The 17,954-nt window shown below is 48.3% G+C and overlaps 1 protein-coding gene across 2 annotated transcripts; it reads right to left on the bottom strand.

The window, feature by feature from the left end:
• Nucleotides 1-9,205: 9,205 nt before the first annotated feature.
• Nucleotides 9,206-17,275, bottom strand: LOC123182280 (phosphatidate phosphatase PAH1). Of its 2 annotated transcripts, none has more exons than XM_044594797.1 (11): nucleotides 17,125-17,275; nucleotides 13,783-16,156; nucleotides 13,123-13,703; nucleotides 12,967-13,040; nucleotides 11,787-11,871; nucleotides 11,584-11,670; nucleotides 11,337-11,409; nucleotides 11,110-11,153; nucleotides 10,367-10,495; nucleotides 10,184-10,282; nucleotides 9,206-9,750 (listed from the first exon to the last, which is right to left on the bottom strand). In XM_044594797.1, exons 2-11 carry the CDS (start codon nucleotides 16,079-16,081, stop codon nucleotides 9,694-9,696), a joined length of 3,528 nt encoding a protein of 1,175 aa, XP_044450732.1. In that variant the 5' UTR covers nucleotides 16,082-16,156; nucleotides 17,125-17,275; the 3' UTR covers nucleotides 9,206-9,693. The 2 variants fall into 2 exon arrangements, with proteins under 2 accessions (XP_044450732.1, XP_044450731.1); XM_044594796.1 differs by lacking the exon at nucleotides 17,125-17,275 and adding an exon at nucleotides 16,309-17,090.
• Between the last annotated feature and the right edge of the window lie 679 nt (nucleotides 17,276-17,954).

Raw genomic sequence — 17,954 nt, forward strand, 5'->3', positions numbered from 1 at the left:
CAACTCTTGTTCTTTAGAACAAAAAGAGCCCCCAAGTAATTTTTCTTAGCTATGCTCAATGGGTACCTATGTTTGAGTGGTGCTTTTGCAACAGACTCTCTTTGGTCCCTTTAAACTGGGTCGCAAGCCCCCAAGTTTTTTTTGTGGCCCATAAGTCGGATCCAAGGGTAAGCATAACTTTGTTCTATAAAGCAGAAGCCCCCAAGTAACCAAACACTCATTAAGAAAAAACGACAGAGGCCCCGCTTTAGCAGGGATGCCGGTTTATTGTATTGATCATAATATATACACTGTTAAAATATGTACATCAGAAAAGCCTGTGGCTCAGGTGTAATAAGGCCGAAGATGAGCAATATTCCACGGCCGGTGGGTCTCCTCCTTCGATTTACGTGAGTCTTTGTGCTCTCGAACATCAATAAGGTAGTATGACCCGTTGTTCAGGTTCTTGCTGACCACAAATGGTCCTTCCCAAGGTGGGGATAACTTGTGCATATCAGTCTGATCCTAGATAATTCGGAGCACTAGATCGTCTTCTTGGAAAGTTCTGGTTTTAACCCGGCGGCTGTGATAACGGCACAGATCTTGCTGATAAATCGCCGAACGAGCCGCCGCGATATCACGCTCCTCATCTAACAGGTCAAGTGCTTCCTGGCGTGCTTTTTCATTGTCAGCTTCAACATAAGCCGCCACGCGAGGTGAGTCGTGACGGATGTCACTAGGGAGAACCGCCTCTGCTCCGTAGACCATTAAAAAAGGTGTATAACCTGTAGACCTGTTGGGGGTTGTATTGATGCTCCATAACACAGAAGGTAATTCCTCCACCCAACAACCCGGCGTTCGCTGCAAAGGAACCATAAGCCTGGGTTTGATGCCTCTCGAGATCTCTTGATTGGCTCTCTCCGCTTGGCCATTAGATTGGGGGTGAGCTACTGATGATATATCAAGCCGGATATGCTCACGTTGACAAAATTCTTTCATAGCACCCTTGGAGAGATTAGTGCCATTATCCGTTATAATGTTGTGTGGAAAGCCAAAACAGAAGATCACCTTCATGAATTGAACCGCCGTGGCTGCATCACACTTGCTGACCGGCTCTGCCTCGACCCACTTAGTGAACTTATCAACCGCCACCAAGAGGTGGGTCTTCTTATCCTTGGACCTCTTGAAAGGCCCAACCATATCAAGCCCCCATGTTGCAAACGGCCAAGTAGGGATCATCCTCAGCTCCTGAGCCGGAACATGAGCTCAACGTGAAAACTTCTGACAACCATCACATCTTTTGACCAAGTCCTCAGCATCAGCATGAGCCGTCAGCCAATAAAACCCGTGACGAAAAGCCTTGGCCACCAGGGATTTAGAGCCGGCATGATGACCACAATCTCCTTCGTGGATCTCACGCAAAATCTCACAACCTTCTTCAGGAGAAACGCAACGCTGAAACGCCCCTGTAACACTGCAATGGTGCAGCTCCCCATTGACAATTGTCATTGACTTAGAACTTCGGGTTATCTGCCTGGCCAAGGTCTCATCCTCAGGCAACTCGCCCCGGGTCACGTAAGCCAAATAGGGAACTGTCCAGTCAGGAATAACATGAAGAGCCACCACCAATTGTGCCTCCGGCTCAGGAATAGCCAAATCCTCCTCTGTAGGTAACTTGACCGACGGATTATGCAAAATGTCAAGAAAGACATTGGGCGGCACCGGTTTACGTTGAGAACCCAACCGGCTTAAAGCGTCCGCCGCTTCATTTTTGCGCCGATCGACATGCTCGACCTGATAACCTTTGAAGTGACCAGCAATAATATCCACCTCTCGTCGATAAGCCGCCATGAGTGGATCCTTGGAATCCCAAGTACCAGAGAATTGTTGAGCCACCAAGTCTGAGTCGCCAAAACACCTTACCCGGCTTAAGTTCATCTCCTTAGCCATTCGAAGACCATGGAGCAAGGCCTCATATTCAGCTGCATTGTTAGTGCAAGGGAACATTAAACGGAGAACATAGCAAAATTTATCACCTCGAGGGGAAGCAAGCACAACTCCAACCCCCGAGCCTTCCAACTGCCTGGACCCATCAAAGTGAATAGTCCAATATGTGCTATCTGGCTTTTCCTCCGGTGCCTGCAATTCTGTCCAATCATTGATGAAGTCCACAAGTGCTTGAGATTTGATAGCCGTACGAGGCACATATTTTAGCCCGTGAGGTCCAAGCTCAATAGCCCACTTAGCAACCCGGCCAGTTGCTTCCCTGTTTTGGATGATATCCCCCAAAGGAGCAGAACTAACCACAGTGATGGGATGACCCTGAAAATATTGCTTAAGCTTCCGGCTTGCCATGAAGACCCCATACACAAGCTTCTGCCATGTGGGTACCTCTGTTTGGACTTAATGAGCACCTCACTGATATAATAAACCGGCCGTTGAACCGGATACTCCTTGCCCGCCTCCTTCCTTTCTACCACGATGGCCACACTGACGGCCCGGCTATTAGAAGCCACATACAACAATATATAATGGCTCCTTATCAACAGGGGCAGCAAGCACGGGCGGCTCAGCCAATTGTTTCTTTAGATCCTCAAATGCTTGGTTAGCAGCATCACTCCAAACAAAATGATTTGTCTTCTTCATCATTTGATAGAGGGGGATAGCCTTCTCACCCAGCCGGCTTATGAACCGGCTCAAAGCCGCAATACGACCCGCCAGGCGCTGAACATCATTAACGCACACTAGTTAAGCCAAAGAAGTAATGGCTTTGATTTTCTCCGGGTTAGCTTCAATGCCTCTGTTAGAAACCAAAAAACCCAAGAGCTTGCCTGCAGGCACACCGAAGACACATTTAGCCGGATTAAGCATCATCTTGTAGACCCGGAGATTATCAAATGTCTCCTTCAAATCATCAATCAGGGTCTCCTTCTTTCTTGACTTCACCACAATGTCATCGACATAAGCATGAACATTGCGCCCAATCTGATTGTGAAGGCAATTTTGCACACACCGCTGATAAGTCGCCTGGGCACTCTTGAGCCCAAAAGGCATAGACACATAGCAGAAGGCTCCAAACGGAGTAATGAAAGCTGTTTTCTCCTGGTCCTTAACTGCCATCTTGATCTGATGATAACCAGAATAAGCATCCAAAAAACTCAGACGCTCACAACCCGTCGTAGCATCAATGATCTGATCAATACAAGGGAGAGCAAACGGATCAGCCGGACAAGCCTTGTTCAAGTTCGTGTAATCCACACACATCCGCCAAGTGCCATTCTTCTTGAGTACCAGCACCGGGCTAGCCAAGCATTCAGGATGGAAAACTTCACCGATAAACCCAGCTGCCAAGAGCCGGGCCACTTCCTCTCCAATGGCCTTCCGCCTCTCCTCGTTGAATCGGCGAAGAAACTGTTTGACCGGCTTAAACTTTGGATCAATATTAAGAGTGTGCTCAGCGATTTCTCTCGGTACACCCGGCATGTCTGAAGGTTTCCATGCAAAGATGTCCCGGTTCTCACGGATGAACTCGATGAGCGCGCTTTCCTATTTCGGATCCAGATTGGCACTGATACTGAACTGCTTCGATGAATCGCCAGGAATGAAGTCAGCCATCTTAGTGTCATCTGCCGACTTAAATTTGATTGAAGGATCCTGCTCTGTGGTTGGCTTCTTTAGAGACGTCATGTCCGCCGGGTCAACTTTATCCTTATAAAATTTCAGCTCCTCTGTTGCACAAGCAGACTCGGCATAAGCAGTGTCTCCTTCCTCACACTCCAAGGCTATCTTCCGGCTTCCATGCACTGTGATGGTTCCCTTGTAACCCGGCATCTTGAGTTGCAGATACACATAACAAGGCCGTGCCATGAACTTGGCGTAAGCCGGCCGTCCAAACAGAGCATGATAAGGGCTCTTAATTTTCACCACTTCAAAGGTCAAGGTCTCTGATCTAGAGTCATGCTCATCTCCAAAAGCAACTTCCAGAGCTATCTTTCCAACTAGGTACGCTGACTTACCAGGCACCACGCCGTGGAAAACAGTGTTTGATGGTTTAAGATTTTTATCTGTCAGCCCCATGCGGCGGAAAGTCTCATAATAGAGAATATTGATGCTGCTCCCTCCGTCCATGAGTACCTTGGTGAACTTAGGCCAACTCCACCGCGCGACCCCAAACGGACATCCGCTTTGCCCGGAATCGGTCCGTTTGGGTAGGGCAATGGGGTCGTGTCCGGGCCTGTCCTGGGATGCGATGGCCGTGCGCCCAGCGCGCGGCCGCATCCGTTTGCCCCATCCTGTCCGCCAGGGCCAAAAATGCCCATATTTTCATATCAAAACAAGTTTGCATGTCCAAATATTAATTGTCTGAAAATAAAAATAGTTTTACAACCCAATCGAAATTGTCTTGAATGAACATAAAATGAACCAATACATCTATTGGTTGCCAATGTGATCCCACACGTGCTCAACCAAGTCATTTTGAAGATTCAAATGAGTGTGCCAATCGAAATGGACAGTTCTTCCACTCCCAGTGCATACAATCTATGCTGCCAAGCATGCCTGGAAAGCCTCTAGCTGCGTTGGTCGCCAACAATCTCTCTGTATCAGCGGCAGTTGGCTGCCTCAAGTACTCTGGGCCAAACACCTCGATCACAGCCTGGCAAAACTTGTACATTGACATCAGACATGTTGTCTCACTCATACGCACATACTCATCCACCAGATCGCCTGGATTCCATATGCAAGCATGCAGATGGCCGCGGTGCATTTCTGGTAAGAGGAGAATCCAAGCTTGCCAAGGGCATCCGTCTTGCACTCGAAGTATGGGTCATGAGTAACCACTTCCTCTCAGATACGATTGAACACATGCCTTGCCATTCGAAAACGGCGACGGAATTTATCCGGCTTGAAGAGCGGGGTGTTGGCAAAGTAATCAGCATAGAGCAGGGTGTGGCCTCTCTCCCTGTTGTGGTTCAGGTTGGGAGCACGGCCAGGGACTAACCCCCTGTACCGAGGAAGCTGTCGTTGAATGTGGTCGTGAACGACCAGTGCAACCACCACAAGATCTTCATCATCCGACGACGAATCGTCCGATGAACAAAGGAAGTGATGGAAGAAAAACTCGTCTCCACTGTCCATACCTTTGTGGGCAAAATGCCGAACACCTTTGGTCGTGGTGGCGAAGAGGCCGCGATGATCACCTCAACGCAGCAGGGGTGGTTGCCGGCCGGCTACTGGCCGCTCTGGAGCTCTCGTTGGAAGCTGCCGAGGCCGCCGTGGTGCGTCGCCAGCGGTCCTGTCCCCTCTGCGGCCGGCAAAGACGGCGACAGCCAAACCTCCGATCGACGGCCAAAGCACGGGCATGGTGGCGGCCATGTCGAGAAGTGGTTTGGTAGGGACGGCCGGAGGCTGCGTGGTCAGGAGGCGGCCGGAGAATAGCGGCGGCGCCGGCGGCGGGGCGGGGCGGGAGAGAGAGGGTGGAAGCGTTGGGAGCGGAGGGACTGCTAGTGTCCCCGACAGGCGGGCCACGGGGGGGGGGACAAGGGCGTGCGTCCAGGCCGTCCGCGCGCGTCCGTTTCACCCCAAACCGAGCGCAAGTTTGGGCCGGGGATGGGTCGAAAACGGACGGAATCCGGACATTTGTCCGTTTGAGGCCGCGCGCTGGGCCGCGCTATTCGTCCGTTTTACCCCAAACGGACGGGGCCGGATAGGATAGGGTCAGGCGGTGGAGTTGGCCTTATACCCTCCAACCTGAGGTGCCACCACCAATGCCAGGTGACCCGGATTATCAACTCGGGGCGGGTGATCCTCCCGACTCCATACAATGGGCTGCTCAGACCAGCGTAAATAACGGGGAACTGCCAGTTCAACGGAGTTCACTGCCCTCTTATGAAGCTTATGGTCTCGCTTGCATAAGCTAGTGGTGAAGACATGATACTGTCCACTATTCAACTTCTTTGGGTTGCTCTGATAACCCGACTGTTGCTGCTGTTGACTCCCCTGATTATTCTGCTGATGATAACCACCTTGGTTGCCATGACTACCTTGATTTCCTTGAAACCCTGAGCTAGAGCCGCCTCCACCGTAACCCGGCCCATGGAAATCGGATCCTGAACCGCCACCCGGTCCATGACTGTCTTGGAAAAGATTTGAATTTTTGAACTCCTTCATAATGTAGCAATCTTTCCAGAGGTGCCCAGACGGCCTCTCCCGCGTCCCGTGTTTCGGGCAGGGCTGATTTAACAGTTGCTCAAGATTGATGCCTGACCCTCCAGTCTGCGGGGGCGGTTTACCCTTACGACGCTGACCATTATTCTGTGCATTGGTGTTAGCCACATAGTCAAAACTATTATCAGCCTTGCGCTTACCGTTGCCTCCCTGGTTCGCCGGGTTATACTGCTGCCCCTTGGCGTTGCTGCTCTTCTTTCCCTTCCCCCGCTTCTCATCATCAGACTCGGGGTCCTTGGTACCATCAGAGTCAGCATACTTAACTAGAGCCGCCATGAGGGTCCCCATGTCATTGCAGTGATGTTTGAGTCATCCCAACTTCTGCTTTAGGGGTGTGAACCGGCAATTGTTCTCTAGCATCAACACTGCCGAGTCGGCATTAATGTGATCCGACGAGTGCAGAATTGTTGAGACCCGGCGCACCCAATGGGTTGTTGCTCACCTTCCTCCTGGACACAGGAGGCTAAATCCACAATTGACATAGGTTGCTTGCATGTATCCTTGAAATTCTGGATAAACCGGGCTTTTAACTCGGCCCATGACCCAATGGAGTTGGCAGGGATCCCCTTTCACCAAGTACGGGCCGTTCCTTCCAACATCAGGGGGAAATATTTAGCACACGCCGCATCACTGACATCCAGCAACTCCATGGCCATCTCATAACTCTCGATCCATGCTTCGGGAGGTAAATCGGCTGTATAGTTAGGCACCTTACGGTGACCCTTGAAATCCTTGGGCAGACGCTCATTACGTAGAGTCGATACTAAACACGGCACGCCCAAATTCCTGAAGGTTACACCTGGCTCCACCGAAGTTGTCGGACGAACCGGAGAAGGTTGACGAGCCGCATACTGCGCCTCTAACTCGGCCTCTCGACGGGCTCTACCTTGATCCACCACGTTCTGAGCATTGGCACCACCACCCGCCGGGTTATGCCCACGCGGCGGGTTATGATTCCGCGCACTGCTTGACACAGCCGGCTCATCAATGTGCCTGCTGTAACTCCGGCTTGGGCGAGGGGTGGAATCAATCCTGTCACGACTGTAAGAATAAGCCTGCTGCTGAACCAAAGCTGTCTGAAGGAGCTCTCTAGCCCTCCGTGTTTCAACTGCTATCAAAGACTCGCCCTCAACCGGAAGAGTTGCCAACCGTGACGTCGCGGCGATCATGTTATCCAAAGGGTTAGAGTAATGACCCGGCGGCGTTGGCACGTGCTGCGGCGGGTTATTGTTCTGACGAGGCGGGTCCGTCGTGCGCGGCTGAACCGGCATACCCGTCCCAGGTGCTTCAACCCGATTCACCACTGGCTGGTTACTGGTTCCTGCTCCTGGCGTGTTCAAGAGATTCCTTGCCTCGTAAACCGGAGGCAGACGAGTCTGATGCCTCCTCCTCATGACGTCGTTTGATGCGTTCTGATCTAACATGAGTCGGTAAGACTCCGACTGAATCCGCTGCGCCTGAGCATCCAAAGCGGTCCGCTCCTCAGCCATCCTTGCGTTTTCCGTGTTTAGCTCCTCCTTAGCCTGCGCGATCTCATCAGGCAATTTTGCAACCGCCGCATTGTGCTGATCCTGATCCGCCGAATTAACCACTGTTGTTAACAATGTTGTCAGCTTATCCAGTAAGTCAGTTAAGACCTGAGCCGGCGGGCGCACAGGGCCTCCTGCCCCGGCAGCCGTCGCCGCTGCTGACCCGGAAATCAGTGCTGCTGCAGTCGATGAGTGTTGCACCCGCTGCGTACCGGCCATGAAAATCGCGACCCGGTTCGGCGGCTCACAGGGGTCCGAAATATTGTCGCCATCGGAACAGCCCCCAAGCCGGCCATCTTGCAGTTGATACAATGACTCGGTCTCACCAGTGGATGACTCGCCATCTGAATAGACAACCGTCTCACCGTTAGATACCGATTCAGATTCCGCACCGTTCATGAATCCCACGAAGGCACGCTTCATGACAGGCTGAACTCGGGCAGGTCTCGCACGCTGAGCCGTCTCGATGATGTCGGTGCAGATGTCCAGCTCAGGGCCCGGTTCGCCGATCTTGCCAATGAAGACGTGAATTCCACCAAAGGGGACCCGGTACCCGTACTCAATTGAGCCGGCCTCGGGGCCCCAGCCTACGTCATCGATGTAGAGCTTGCCGCGACGACTCTTGGTCATCCGGCCCACGGCGTATCCCTTGAGCCCTTCGAAGTTGCCCTCTAAGAACTTGAAACTATCATGCGATAGCCCCACGGTGGGCGCCAACTGTCGTGGAATTGTCACGGCACATGTCCTAGTGTGAGGACTTAGTCGTGGAGCCATCGCAACGAAGTTAGCTTAAAGGGGTTAAATAAGACAAAGGACACGAGGAGTTTATACTGGTTCGGCCCCTTGCGGTGAAGGTAAAGGCCTAATCCAGTTTGAGGTGGTATTGCTAGGGTTTCGATGACCAGGGAGCGAATACGCTAAGCCTGGCTCTCGATCTGTTGTTTCTTGTCCTAAGCCGCCGTCGGGTCGTCCTCTTATATACACGGGTTGACGCCCTGCGACCTACAGAGTCCCGGTCGGCTCATACAACGTTTCCGGCTCGGTGACTTATCTCATATGCCTTACAACACAAGTCTATAAATACATGCGGTTTATAACCGTGGGCCTTAAGCCGCCTTTGGGCTTAGGCCCTTTACTCAGCCTATCTATGAACCGCCATTATGATTTGTACTCTTGGGCTTCATTGAAATGAACCGCCATCAGGATGACCCGGCCCCTCCTGGCGGGTCACGCCTGTCATATCCCCAACACAACTCATGTTTGTATGTGACGAGCTCTGGAGGTCAGCTGCTCTGCTCGGGCACGTCCACACCCCATCAAAGTTTCCAGAGAACCAATTGTGCTAAAAGTTTCTTCTTCGCCATTTGGCAATTGTCAGCAGGGTTACCACCACGAGACGAAAAAAGTTGCATACCATAATCTCAGTTGGTATCATCTCCACCCACAGGCCCAGCAGTCATGCACATGCGACGTTTACAGAAAAATGCAGTCGTATTTATATCCCATATACAACAACATACAGCGGATTGACAGTTTCTGTTCCCTGTTGCTTTCCAGTAATGTACCACGAGTAATCTAACTGACATCACAGCCTAGAGCTACAAGAACAAGGAAAGCAACAGAGTCTAGCAGCTGCTGACAACAGATTAACAAACAAGCTCGGCGGGCTACATCGTTGCGAATTGAGATGCCAGCACAGCAGCGATAAGTTTTAACGACGGCCATGACAATCAGATCACTACCTAAAAGATGAATGATCGTGATGGCGCTGCGTCGGAGCAAGGAAAATCGAGCTTCTGCAACAACGGCGATCAACACAGTCCATCTGGAAAACTCACCAGATGCTTTACAGGTTGAACAGAATTCTGCTGTGGCGATTGAGAACTAGCGTACACGAACTTGCCTGTCATGCTGTCCACAGACTCTACTTGCATCTACTGCTGTACTTGTCAAAACTACTCTACAAATCAATGTCTGGCAGCGGCACCTTCCAATAATTCCAGGAGTTGTAATCTTCCTGCACAGCATTATAATTGATGGTCAGAAACCAAAATAAATAGTACTCCATATCACTTGAATGGTAGAACACCATGAGCAAGTGGACCGCTATCATTCTGGTTGCTCTCAAAAGAGTAATCAATAGGCATGTCTGCATCTTACAGCAGAAGAACGTTCGAGTTCTTGATAATATAGAAGAAAGAAAAGCTAATCATGCCCCTGCCTCAGTGTAGCTAATCTTCTGAGTGTAGTTTGCATATACACAAGTCCAGTGCATTTTATCTCTATGTGACCTTTTATCGCTGTTTGGAAAAATCATTGTAACTGACTGTACTACTGTGTAAGCATCGTTGCCAAGTTCAAACATTCTAGTTAGAAAACATTAATGCAAAAAAATCCTAGTGTAATTGAGAGTTCAGAACAGCCTAGTCAAGTTCAGAACAGCCACTGACCTGCTCAACCAAAGTTGTTGGAGGGAACATGTCATTGACAAGGGTATGCAAGGAGGTATAGGACTTCACATCAACTGAACTATTGATGGCCACTTCACCCTGCATGCCAACAAGATGTGACTTAGGAGGCAATCACACATCGAGCACAACATTAATGACTTCGACTTAGTGTAATTGAGATACCTTGGGGTTGATGATAAAAATCTTGCCTTTCGAAATTCCCATCTTTTTGTACGTAAGCTCGTCAGTGTCTCTGTTGCCAAATCCAGCATAAAATGGATTGTAGTCAGAAGGAAAAAGTGCTTTAATGTCCTGTCAAAGAATAAAAATAGAAGATGTCAAAAGCCTGTGGCCTTATGTGCCTAAAATTATGCCCCAGCCTTCACAAGAGAATTTAGGAGCCAATCCCATGAAAAACCTTAGTTAATCTACCAAGCTTATTATTTGTTTGTGTATTACTCCCTATGTTCCTAAATATAAGTCTTTCTAGAGATTCCACTACGGACTACGGACAGAGCAAAATGAGTGAATCCACACTAAAGTACGTCTATATACATCCGTATGTAGTCCGCATTGAAATCTCTAAAAATACTTAGGAACAGAGGGAGTAGAAGGGTAAGATCCCATGGGAGAATTAAACAGGCATGGGCCAATATATGACCTTAATTCCAGAGAAATTGCAGATCCAGAAAAATCATAAAGTCAACATTTTTTATACTTTTTTTTCGAGAAAATGCAAAGGGCTTTTGCATTTCATTGCATTGAAAAGGTAGAGTTTTCATTGCATTTTTTATACTTTCATTATTACTCCCCCCGTAAACTAATATAAGAGCGTTTGGATCACTACTTTAGTGATCTAAACACTCTTATATTTCTTTACAGAGGTGCTAAGCAAGCAAACTTAGGAAGCTGATTCTGACAGTTACCTCCAGACAGGCAATCTTGAACTCATGTGGTGCTCTTCGTATAACTGAGAAAAACAGAGGAACCATTAGAAGATGCTAAAAAATAATTTTATATTGCAGTCAAAGAAGAAAATATTTTATCATTAATAGCAAATTTTCGGTGGTCAATCAGAGGGTCTACAGATCATCCGGTAGAGTTAAGCGAATCCAAATGGCAAATTAATTTGCTAAAATCATAATCACGTTACCTTCTCGGTAGAGTGAAGGGAACAATCCATCGGGCGAAATTACAACAGGTCCATTAGGCATAACTTTCCCATCCTGCAAAATTGTAAAAGGATGGTTGAGTACATAACAAACTCAATAGAAAATACTAGCAATATAAAATAGACATCTATTAGATAATCGATGCAGTTATACCGCATATATGATCAAATCACTACGAGTTGAATAGAAGTGACAGAAGGAAACAACAAATGGCAACAGCTAATTTACCTGTTTTAGATTGAAGAGGAAGTTTTTTGTCAGATATGCCTGGACAATGGCTCTAGCGCTAAGGAATATCAGTTGATAACCATTTTCCTGGACAGGAAACAGAAGACTCATCAGAAACGTATGTGCCGTATGTGCTCAAAACTGGGTACAATCTCATCCAAAAATAAAATCCTGAAACAAAATCTCAAAATTGTGTATCACACCTTTATTGCAGAAAAGAGTCGAGCAACACCAGACTGACTCCAATCTCGTCCGACTAAAGGCATGACCTGGCCCAAGACATCAGACCTGAAATGTAACCCACTCACATTCAGCTGTTGTGATAATTTACAGCAAAAGTTCATGTACAGAGCTCTAGAATGCAAAGGGAAATGGTGCAGTAAGCCGGAAATTCATTGGATGGAGCTGAGGTTTAATTCAGTCAGTGCATGGCAGCATTGTCCACTGAAATTTTCGGTTGAGCTGAGAAGGAAATTTGCTGGACATGTGTGACCAAGAAAGTACATGCAATTTATTTCCTGATAATCCGACTTAAGAGAGAAATAATTGATTACAATCACTAGTTTTCAAACAAAATGAGCATGGCGCCTTGAACTCAAAATGAAAGAGATAAACTTTGCCATTTAAATCTATGCCCGAGTTATTTTGCAAAGCACTATTGCAGTGATTGAGAGACCGATGTTGGCTAATTTTACCAATTGCCGGCCTAATATTCACATGTACCAGACCATATATGATGATAGAAATCGTTCCAACTAAGATGCAAAGAATGTCATCCAAGGCCTAATGGTGCCAATGGGAAGTTTTGCCACCATTTTAACATATCACAAAGTGAGCATAGTGCCTAAAGGTTACAAGAAATGAATAACCTCAATATTAATAGAAAAGGTTCAGCTTAGACGGCACATAGTTTGTACCTAGAATTACATGTAATAAATCTAGAAGCAAAACAACTCATTGACTCATTCAATTTAACAATCCAAAGATGTAGATGCTTAAACTAGCAGTTTTTTTGTTCTTCAAATACTCTGCTTAGATTCTATGAGACCACAATTCAAAATAAAGTACTACAAATTTCATTTGTGAACAAGCAAATTGTTTGAATCTAGTACAAGGCCGATCCATCTTTCAATCAATATTGCCTTGAACATGAAGTGAGATAAAATAAGAATACCTCATGGCAACATCTAATACCATGAAATTATTGTATATACACAGCAGCTCATTATTTGGCTGGAAAGTTATGCTAGTTTGATATAACAATTACAGTTTGATGAGACACTATGAGTCTATGACAGATGAGGGGCTGAAATATTTAGTTCCACAATACTAAGCTGACAAGTGACAACTAAAAACTATATGAAAGTGAACTACAAACTTTACCTTGTGATGGTTCCATCCACGTCGGATATAACAATTTTTGCATTCCATTTCCACACGTAGATATGTGCATCAACCTAGCAAAAATAACAAATATTAATATAAAGATCCACGAAATAACAACAGGAAATGATTAATTAAGCAAAAAGAGGCATGAACCTGCTGCTTCCCAAAAACTCTGGTGCAGAAGCTAAAGGTGACAATGTTTTGTCCCTCCTTAAGATTAAGAGATGCCACCTGTTCGCTAGTGGGAATTAAAGTCCGCACAAATTGCTTTCTTGGTGACTGGTCTTTATTGTTGGCTGGGGCTTGCTCGTCCATAGGACTTAAGACTGTCTCTGTGTCAAGAAAAATATCCTCAGAAGAATCACTATTACTGCGTTGAAGAGATCTTGATATCCTAAATGGAATAGGCCACAGCCTCCATCTCCGGCTTGGGGACAACCCAAGAGAATCATCTCTCGAATTGGGTGTTTCTTGGCGTTCAACTGGAATAGCATCGATAGGTTCTACACAGAAGTCTGGACCAAATACAGCCTTCCCAAGAACAACATGAGAAACTTTACTCCATGAGAAATAGTTACAGCCAATTCTGACAATAAGGTTTGCATTTTTTATTATTGATGGTCCAGACAATTTGAAATCCTCCTCAGGGACAAGATTTTGCTGGAACACTTCATCAGCAGATGTTTGGCCCATTCCTGGCCGTAGCAAGTGCCCACACAGAGAAATCTCAAAGCCTGCCAGTACAAATCAAAGAAAAACTATGAGACCTAATCTTATAAAAGAGAGAAACATTGCTGACTGACATGTGCTTACCCAAACCCTTCTGTAAATGGGGGTGCTCTTCTTTATTTATTTCCTCTTCAGCAGTTGGGTTCTCCGGAATGCTTCCTAATTTGTCTCTGTCACTGCTTGGGGACATTCGCAAGCGATCAGATTTACTAGCAGCAATATTAGAAGGGGTGGTATCTTTGCTCCTGTCATCAGAACCCCCTTCACAGGACAAGTCAGCTGCCTTGCCATAGACAGGAGAGCAGCCTTCGCTGCGTGTTATATTATCGTCTGAAGTAACTGATGAAACATCCACTTCCTCTATATGCTTTAATTGATTGGATGGATCACAGTCCGCAGTTTCACTTCCATCTTCTCCCAGATCTATGTCAACATCGGAACGGATACTCAGACTAAGCTCAGGATCCCTCTGGTGATCAAATTCAGGTGAAAAGAGTTCAGTTCCTGAATCTCCATCATCTTGTGATGTCAAATCCAAGCAACTTCTGAAAGTATCATATCTGCTAAAACTAGCCTGAATATTCTCATTGCTTTCATCACAAATTTCACCGGACTTAGATGGGGATTCGCATGCCTCATCATTCTGAACCTCATCTTCATTGGTCAAGGGTTGAGAACCCTCATCATTGTTCTTCAAGACATCAAGGGGCTCTTCTTTATTGAGCAAGAGTGGATCAACCTCAGCGTTGCTCCCTGAAATATCATTAGCCTCATCTTCCACATTCAGCGTTTGATAATTCGGACCATTGTTCCCTGACTGTGATAAACCCTGAACCTCATCCTCAATAATCTCATTGCTGGCATCACAAACCTTGCCTGCCTTGGATGGGGACTTGCAGACCTCATTGTTCTGAACCAGTGGAATATCAGAAGTCTCGTCTTCATTGGTCAATGGTTGAGAACCCTCATCATTGTTCTCCAAGATATCAAGGGACTCTTCTTTATTGGGCAAGAGTGGATCAACCTCAGCGTTGCTCCCTGGAATATCATTAGCCTCATCTTCCACATTCAGCGTTTGATAATCCGGACCATTGTTCCCTGACTGTGATAAACCCTGAACCTCACCCTCAGTAATCTCATTGTTGGCATCACAAACCTTGCCTTCCATGGATGGGGACTTGCAGGCCTCGTTGTTCTGAACCAGTGGAATATCACAAGTCTCATCTTCATTGGTCAATGGTTGATAAGCATCATCATTGTTCTCCGACACGTCAAGAGCTTCATCTTTATTGGGAAAGGGTTGATAGCCCTCACCATTGTTCCCTGAAACTTCATGACCTTCATCTTCCACGACCAAAGGTTGATAATTCAGTCCATTGTTCTCTGACCGTGGTGGCACACTCTGAACCTCGTCTTCATTGGTCAATGCAGCACAGTTGCTCTGAACCAGTGGAATGTCACAAGTCTTGTCTTCATTGGTCAATGGTTGATAAGCATCATCATTGTTCACCGACACATCAAGAGCATTGGTCAATGCAACACAGGTCTGGCCTTCATTAACAGAGACATGGAGGCTTTCATGTTCATTAACTGGGATGTCATGTGACCCATCCTTCAAAATTGACACCTCCCGAAGCTCCTCCAAAGCCTCTGATGGATGTTCAGAATCAAACTTAACCTTTTCCTGTGATATGTATAAACCATCCAAAATGCCAGATTCCCACACCTCGCCACCGCGGCTGAGGTCGCCACTCGAGCTCTCCCCAGGCCCCAAATGGAACTGCGGGTCACTTAGTTGCACATTCTCCATATTCTCCTCAGTTGAAGAAATGGGAGCAGTTAGAACACACCCGTTCACACTAACCAAAAGCATCTCTGAATTGCCCCCACCAGCTTGATTTGCCAAATCTTCTGCCTCCTCCAACTTGGAATAGCCATATGAATCAAACTCCTCTCCATTTTGTTCCTCCTGGTCCTCATTCAACTCTGGGCCGACCAACTGGCTGTAAAGTTCCCCGTCACTCTTACTACGCAGAGGAGTTTCAGGCTCGCTCGTAGCTTCTTCTGCAGCGGTTTCAGAGTCCTCACCGCCAGGCACGAGCTCCCGCATGAAGTAAGCCTGGCCAGAGTTGTCGAGCAGCATGTGGAAGCTGGCGTCCACGCCATTGACGGCGATGGTGACGACCTTCTCGTTACGCTTGAGAACACCCTGGAACTTGCCAAAGCGGACATACCAGGGCGTGCTGCGGTAGGAGCCGTCGGGCTGCTCAACCACGATGATGTCGACGGCGCCGCCGAAAGGGTGGAAGGGCGTGGCGACGGAGTACATGCCCTGCGAGAGGACACGCCCCACCCCGCGCCCCACCATCCCCACCACGTCCATCTCTGCACGAGCCCTCGATCGCACGCATCAAACACTCACCGATCTGCTCGATTCGTCCAATTGCTTCATCAATTTCTGCAATCAAATGAACATAAGTAGTATACGATTTCTATCCGTACTCCCCCGCGCAGCAAATAAATCCGTCAGAGAGTGGATGGATTGGTGGGAAGATTAAACCAGAACAAGACTCGAGTAACAATCCAAGCAAGTTAGGGTTCGCCACCAACCGAGGGAAAATCAATCCGAGCCCGGGTACGGACAGATCTCGACTCCACGGCAGGCCAGGTCAGTGGAGCGGGCGAGGACGTGGGCGATACCACCGAGGTGGCGCGCGTGCTTGGGTGGAACAAAGGCGGCGGCGAAGGCCAATTGAGGCTGCGGGGGGGACGGAAGGGGGAAGGGGAGAAGAAGAGGCCGGGCCGGAGTGCGGGTGTTTTTCAGAGAAGTTTCCCGAGCTGTTCTCGCAGGATATTATGGAAAAATATACTATAAACGTGTCGGGCCTTTTTTTGCAGTTTCTCTTCAGTCTTTGGTATTATTTCGTGATATAATTGCTGGTAATATTGGCATTTGAATTCGAACTTCCAAGTGTCCTGAGATCTATATATAGCTCGAACATTATCGCCACAAATAACAATTAATGAAAAAACTCGTGCTGCTCGTGAGCTGACTCATGAAGACATTCAAACAGAAACCTGCTTCAAAAACAAGCAGAAAATGCTGCTACTCCTATACAGGGGTCCAAAAACCTGCGCGCATTTTCCAGACCTCGGTTACCCAAATTAGTACTTTAGCGCGCATGCCCATCATCGATTCCCAGACGAGGCAAAACCCACAGACCTCCCGATTCCCAAACCCAGAAGAACAGTCGCCTTCCTTCCTTCGGCAGGGAAAGCTCGGCGAAACTCACGCCGCGAGCAGTAAAAACGGGACGCGAAGTTTCCTTCCCGGATGAAAAAGGGGACAAAAACAAATGCCAAATCGAACTGGATCCAAATCATCATCTAGTAATCCGAGAGGGAGCGCGGGGGGCGGGGACTCACCGCGACTGGGCTCGGCCGCTCGCCGCTTCTCTCCGGCGGGTCCGTTCGTTCGTCTGAGGGGCTTCGCGTCGCCGCTCGTGGGGTGGGGTCGCTCGCGCCGGCGTCGCGGGTCGCTGCGGGGGGTGGGAATTTGGGGGGAGACCGACGGGGGGTGAAAAGGGGAAGGGGATAGGCGGGCGTTGAGAGCCGCATTTATAAGTGAGCCCGTCCTCCGCACGCGGGGCGCACGTGGGCCGTCGCGGTCCGCCTCGCCAACTGAGCGCAGCTCGGTGTCGGGCTGACATATGGGGGCACGTGGGTGCCCGGGACCACGTGTCATGGAGAGAGGTAGGCGGACGGGTGGCCGCGGAGGAATGAACGAACATGCCGCCACGTCGCGCAGAGATCGTTGCAGCCGGAGAGTGATCGCCCAAGCTGCCTCTGCAGTTGTCGTCCGCGTCCTCATTTTAAAATCCGAATCATGAGATGCGTTGCTGAAGAACGAGACGTGAGGAAATTCTGAGCGTGAGAGGCTGCCAAGGTGGGCCTGGCAGGAGTTACGCGCCGCGGGGGCCCACCTGGCATGGTGTTGAAGGCGCTTTTTCGTCGCAGGAATAGTTGGTTGCTGGGCGTAATAAAGCCTGTGATGGCGTTGTCTTTTCTTGTTGCCCAACCGCATCTACCTAACCTGTTTAATTGTAGGAGTACTGGCAGTTTGACGTAGCATCAAAATTGCAAATTCTGGCTAAAATGTGCAAGTTACGAACACATATTCGTTTGACCGAGAAGGGCAGGCAGGGGTACAAGCGATTTGATCTCGGCTCGTGCTGTGCTGGAGTGCCAATCTCGGG

The sequence above is a fragment of the Triticum aestivum genome, chromosome 1D (assembly GCF_018294505.1).
Source record: "Triticum aestivum cultivar Chinese Spring chromosome 1D, IWGSC CS RefSeq v2.1, whole genome shotgun sequence".
NCBI lineage: Eukaryota > Viridiplantae > Streptophyta > Magnoliopsida > Poales > Poaceae > Triticum > Triticum aestivum.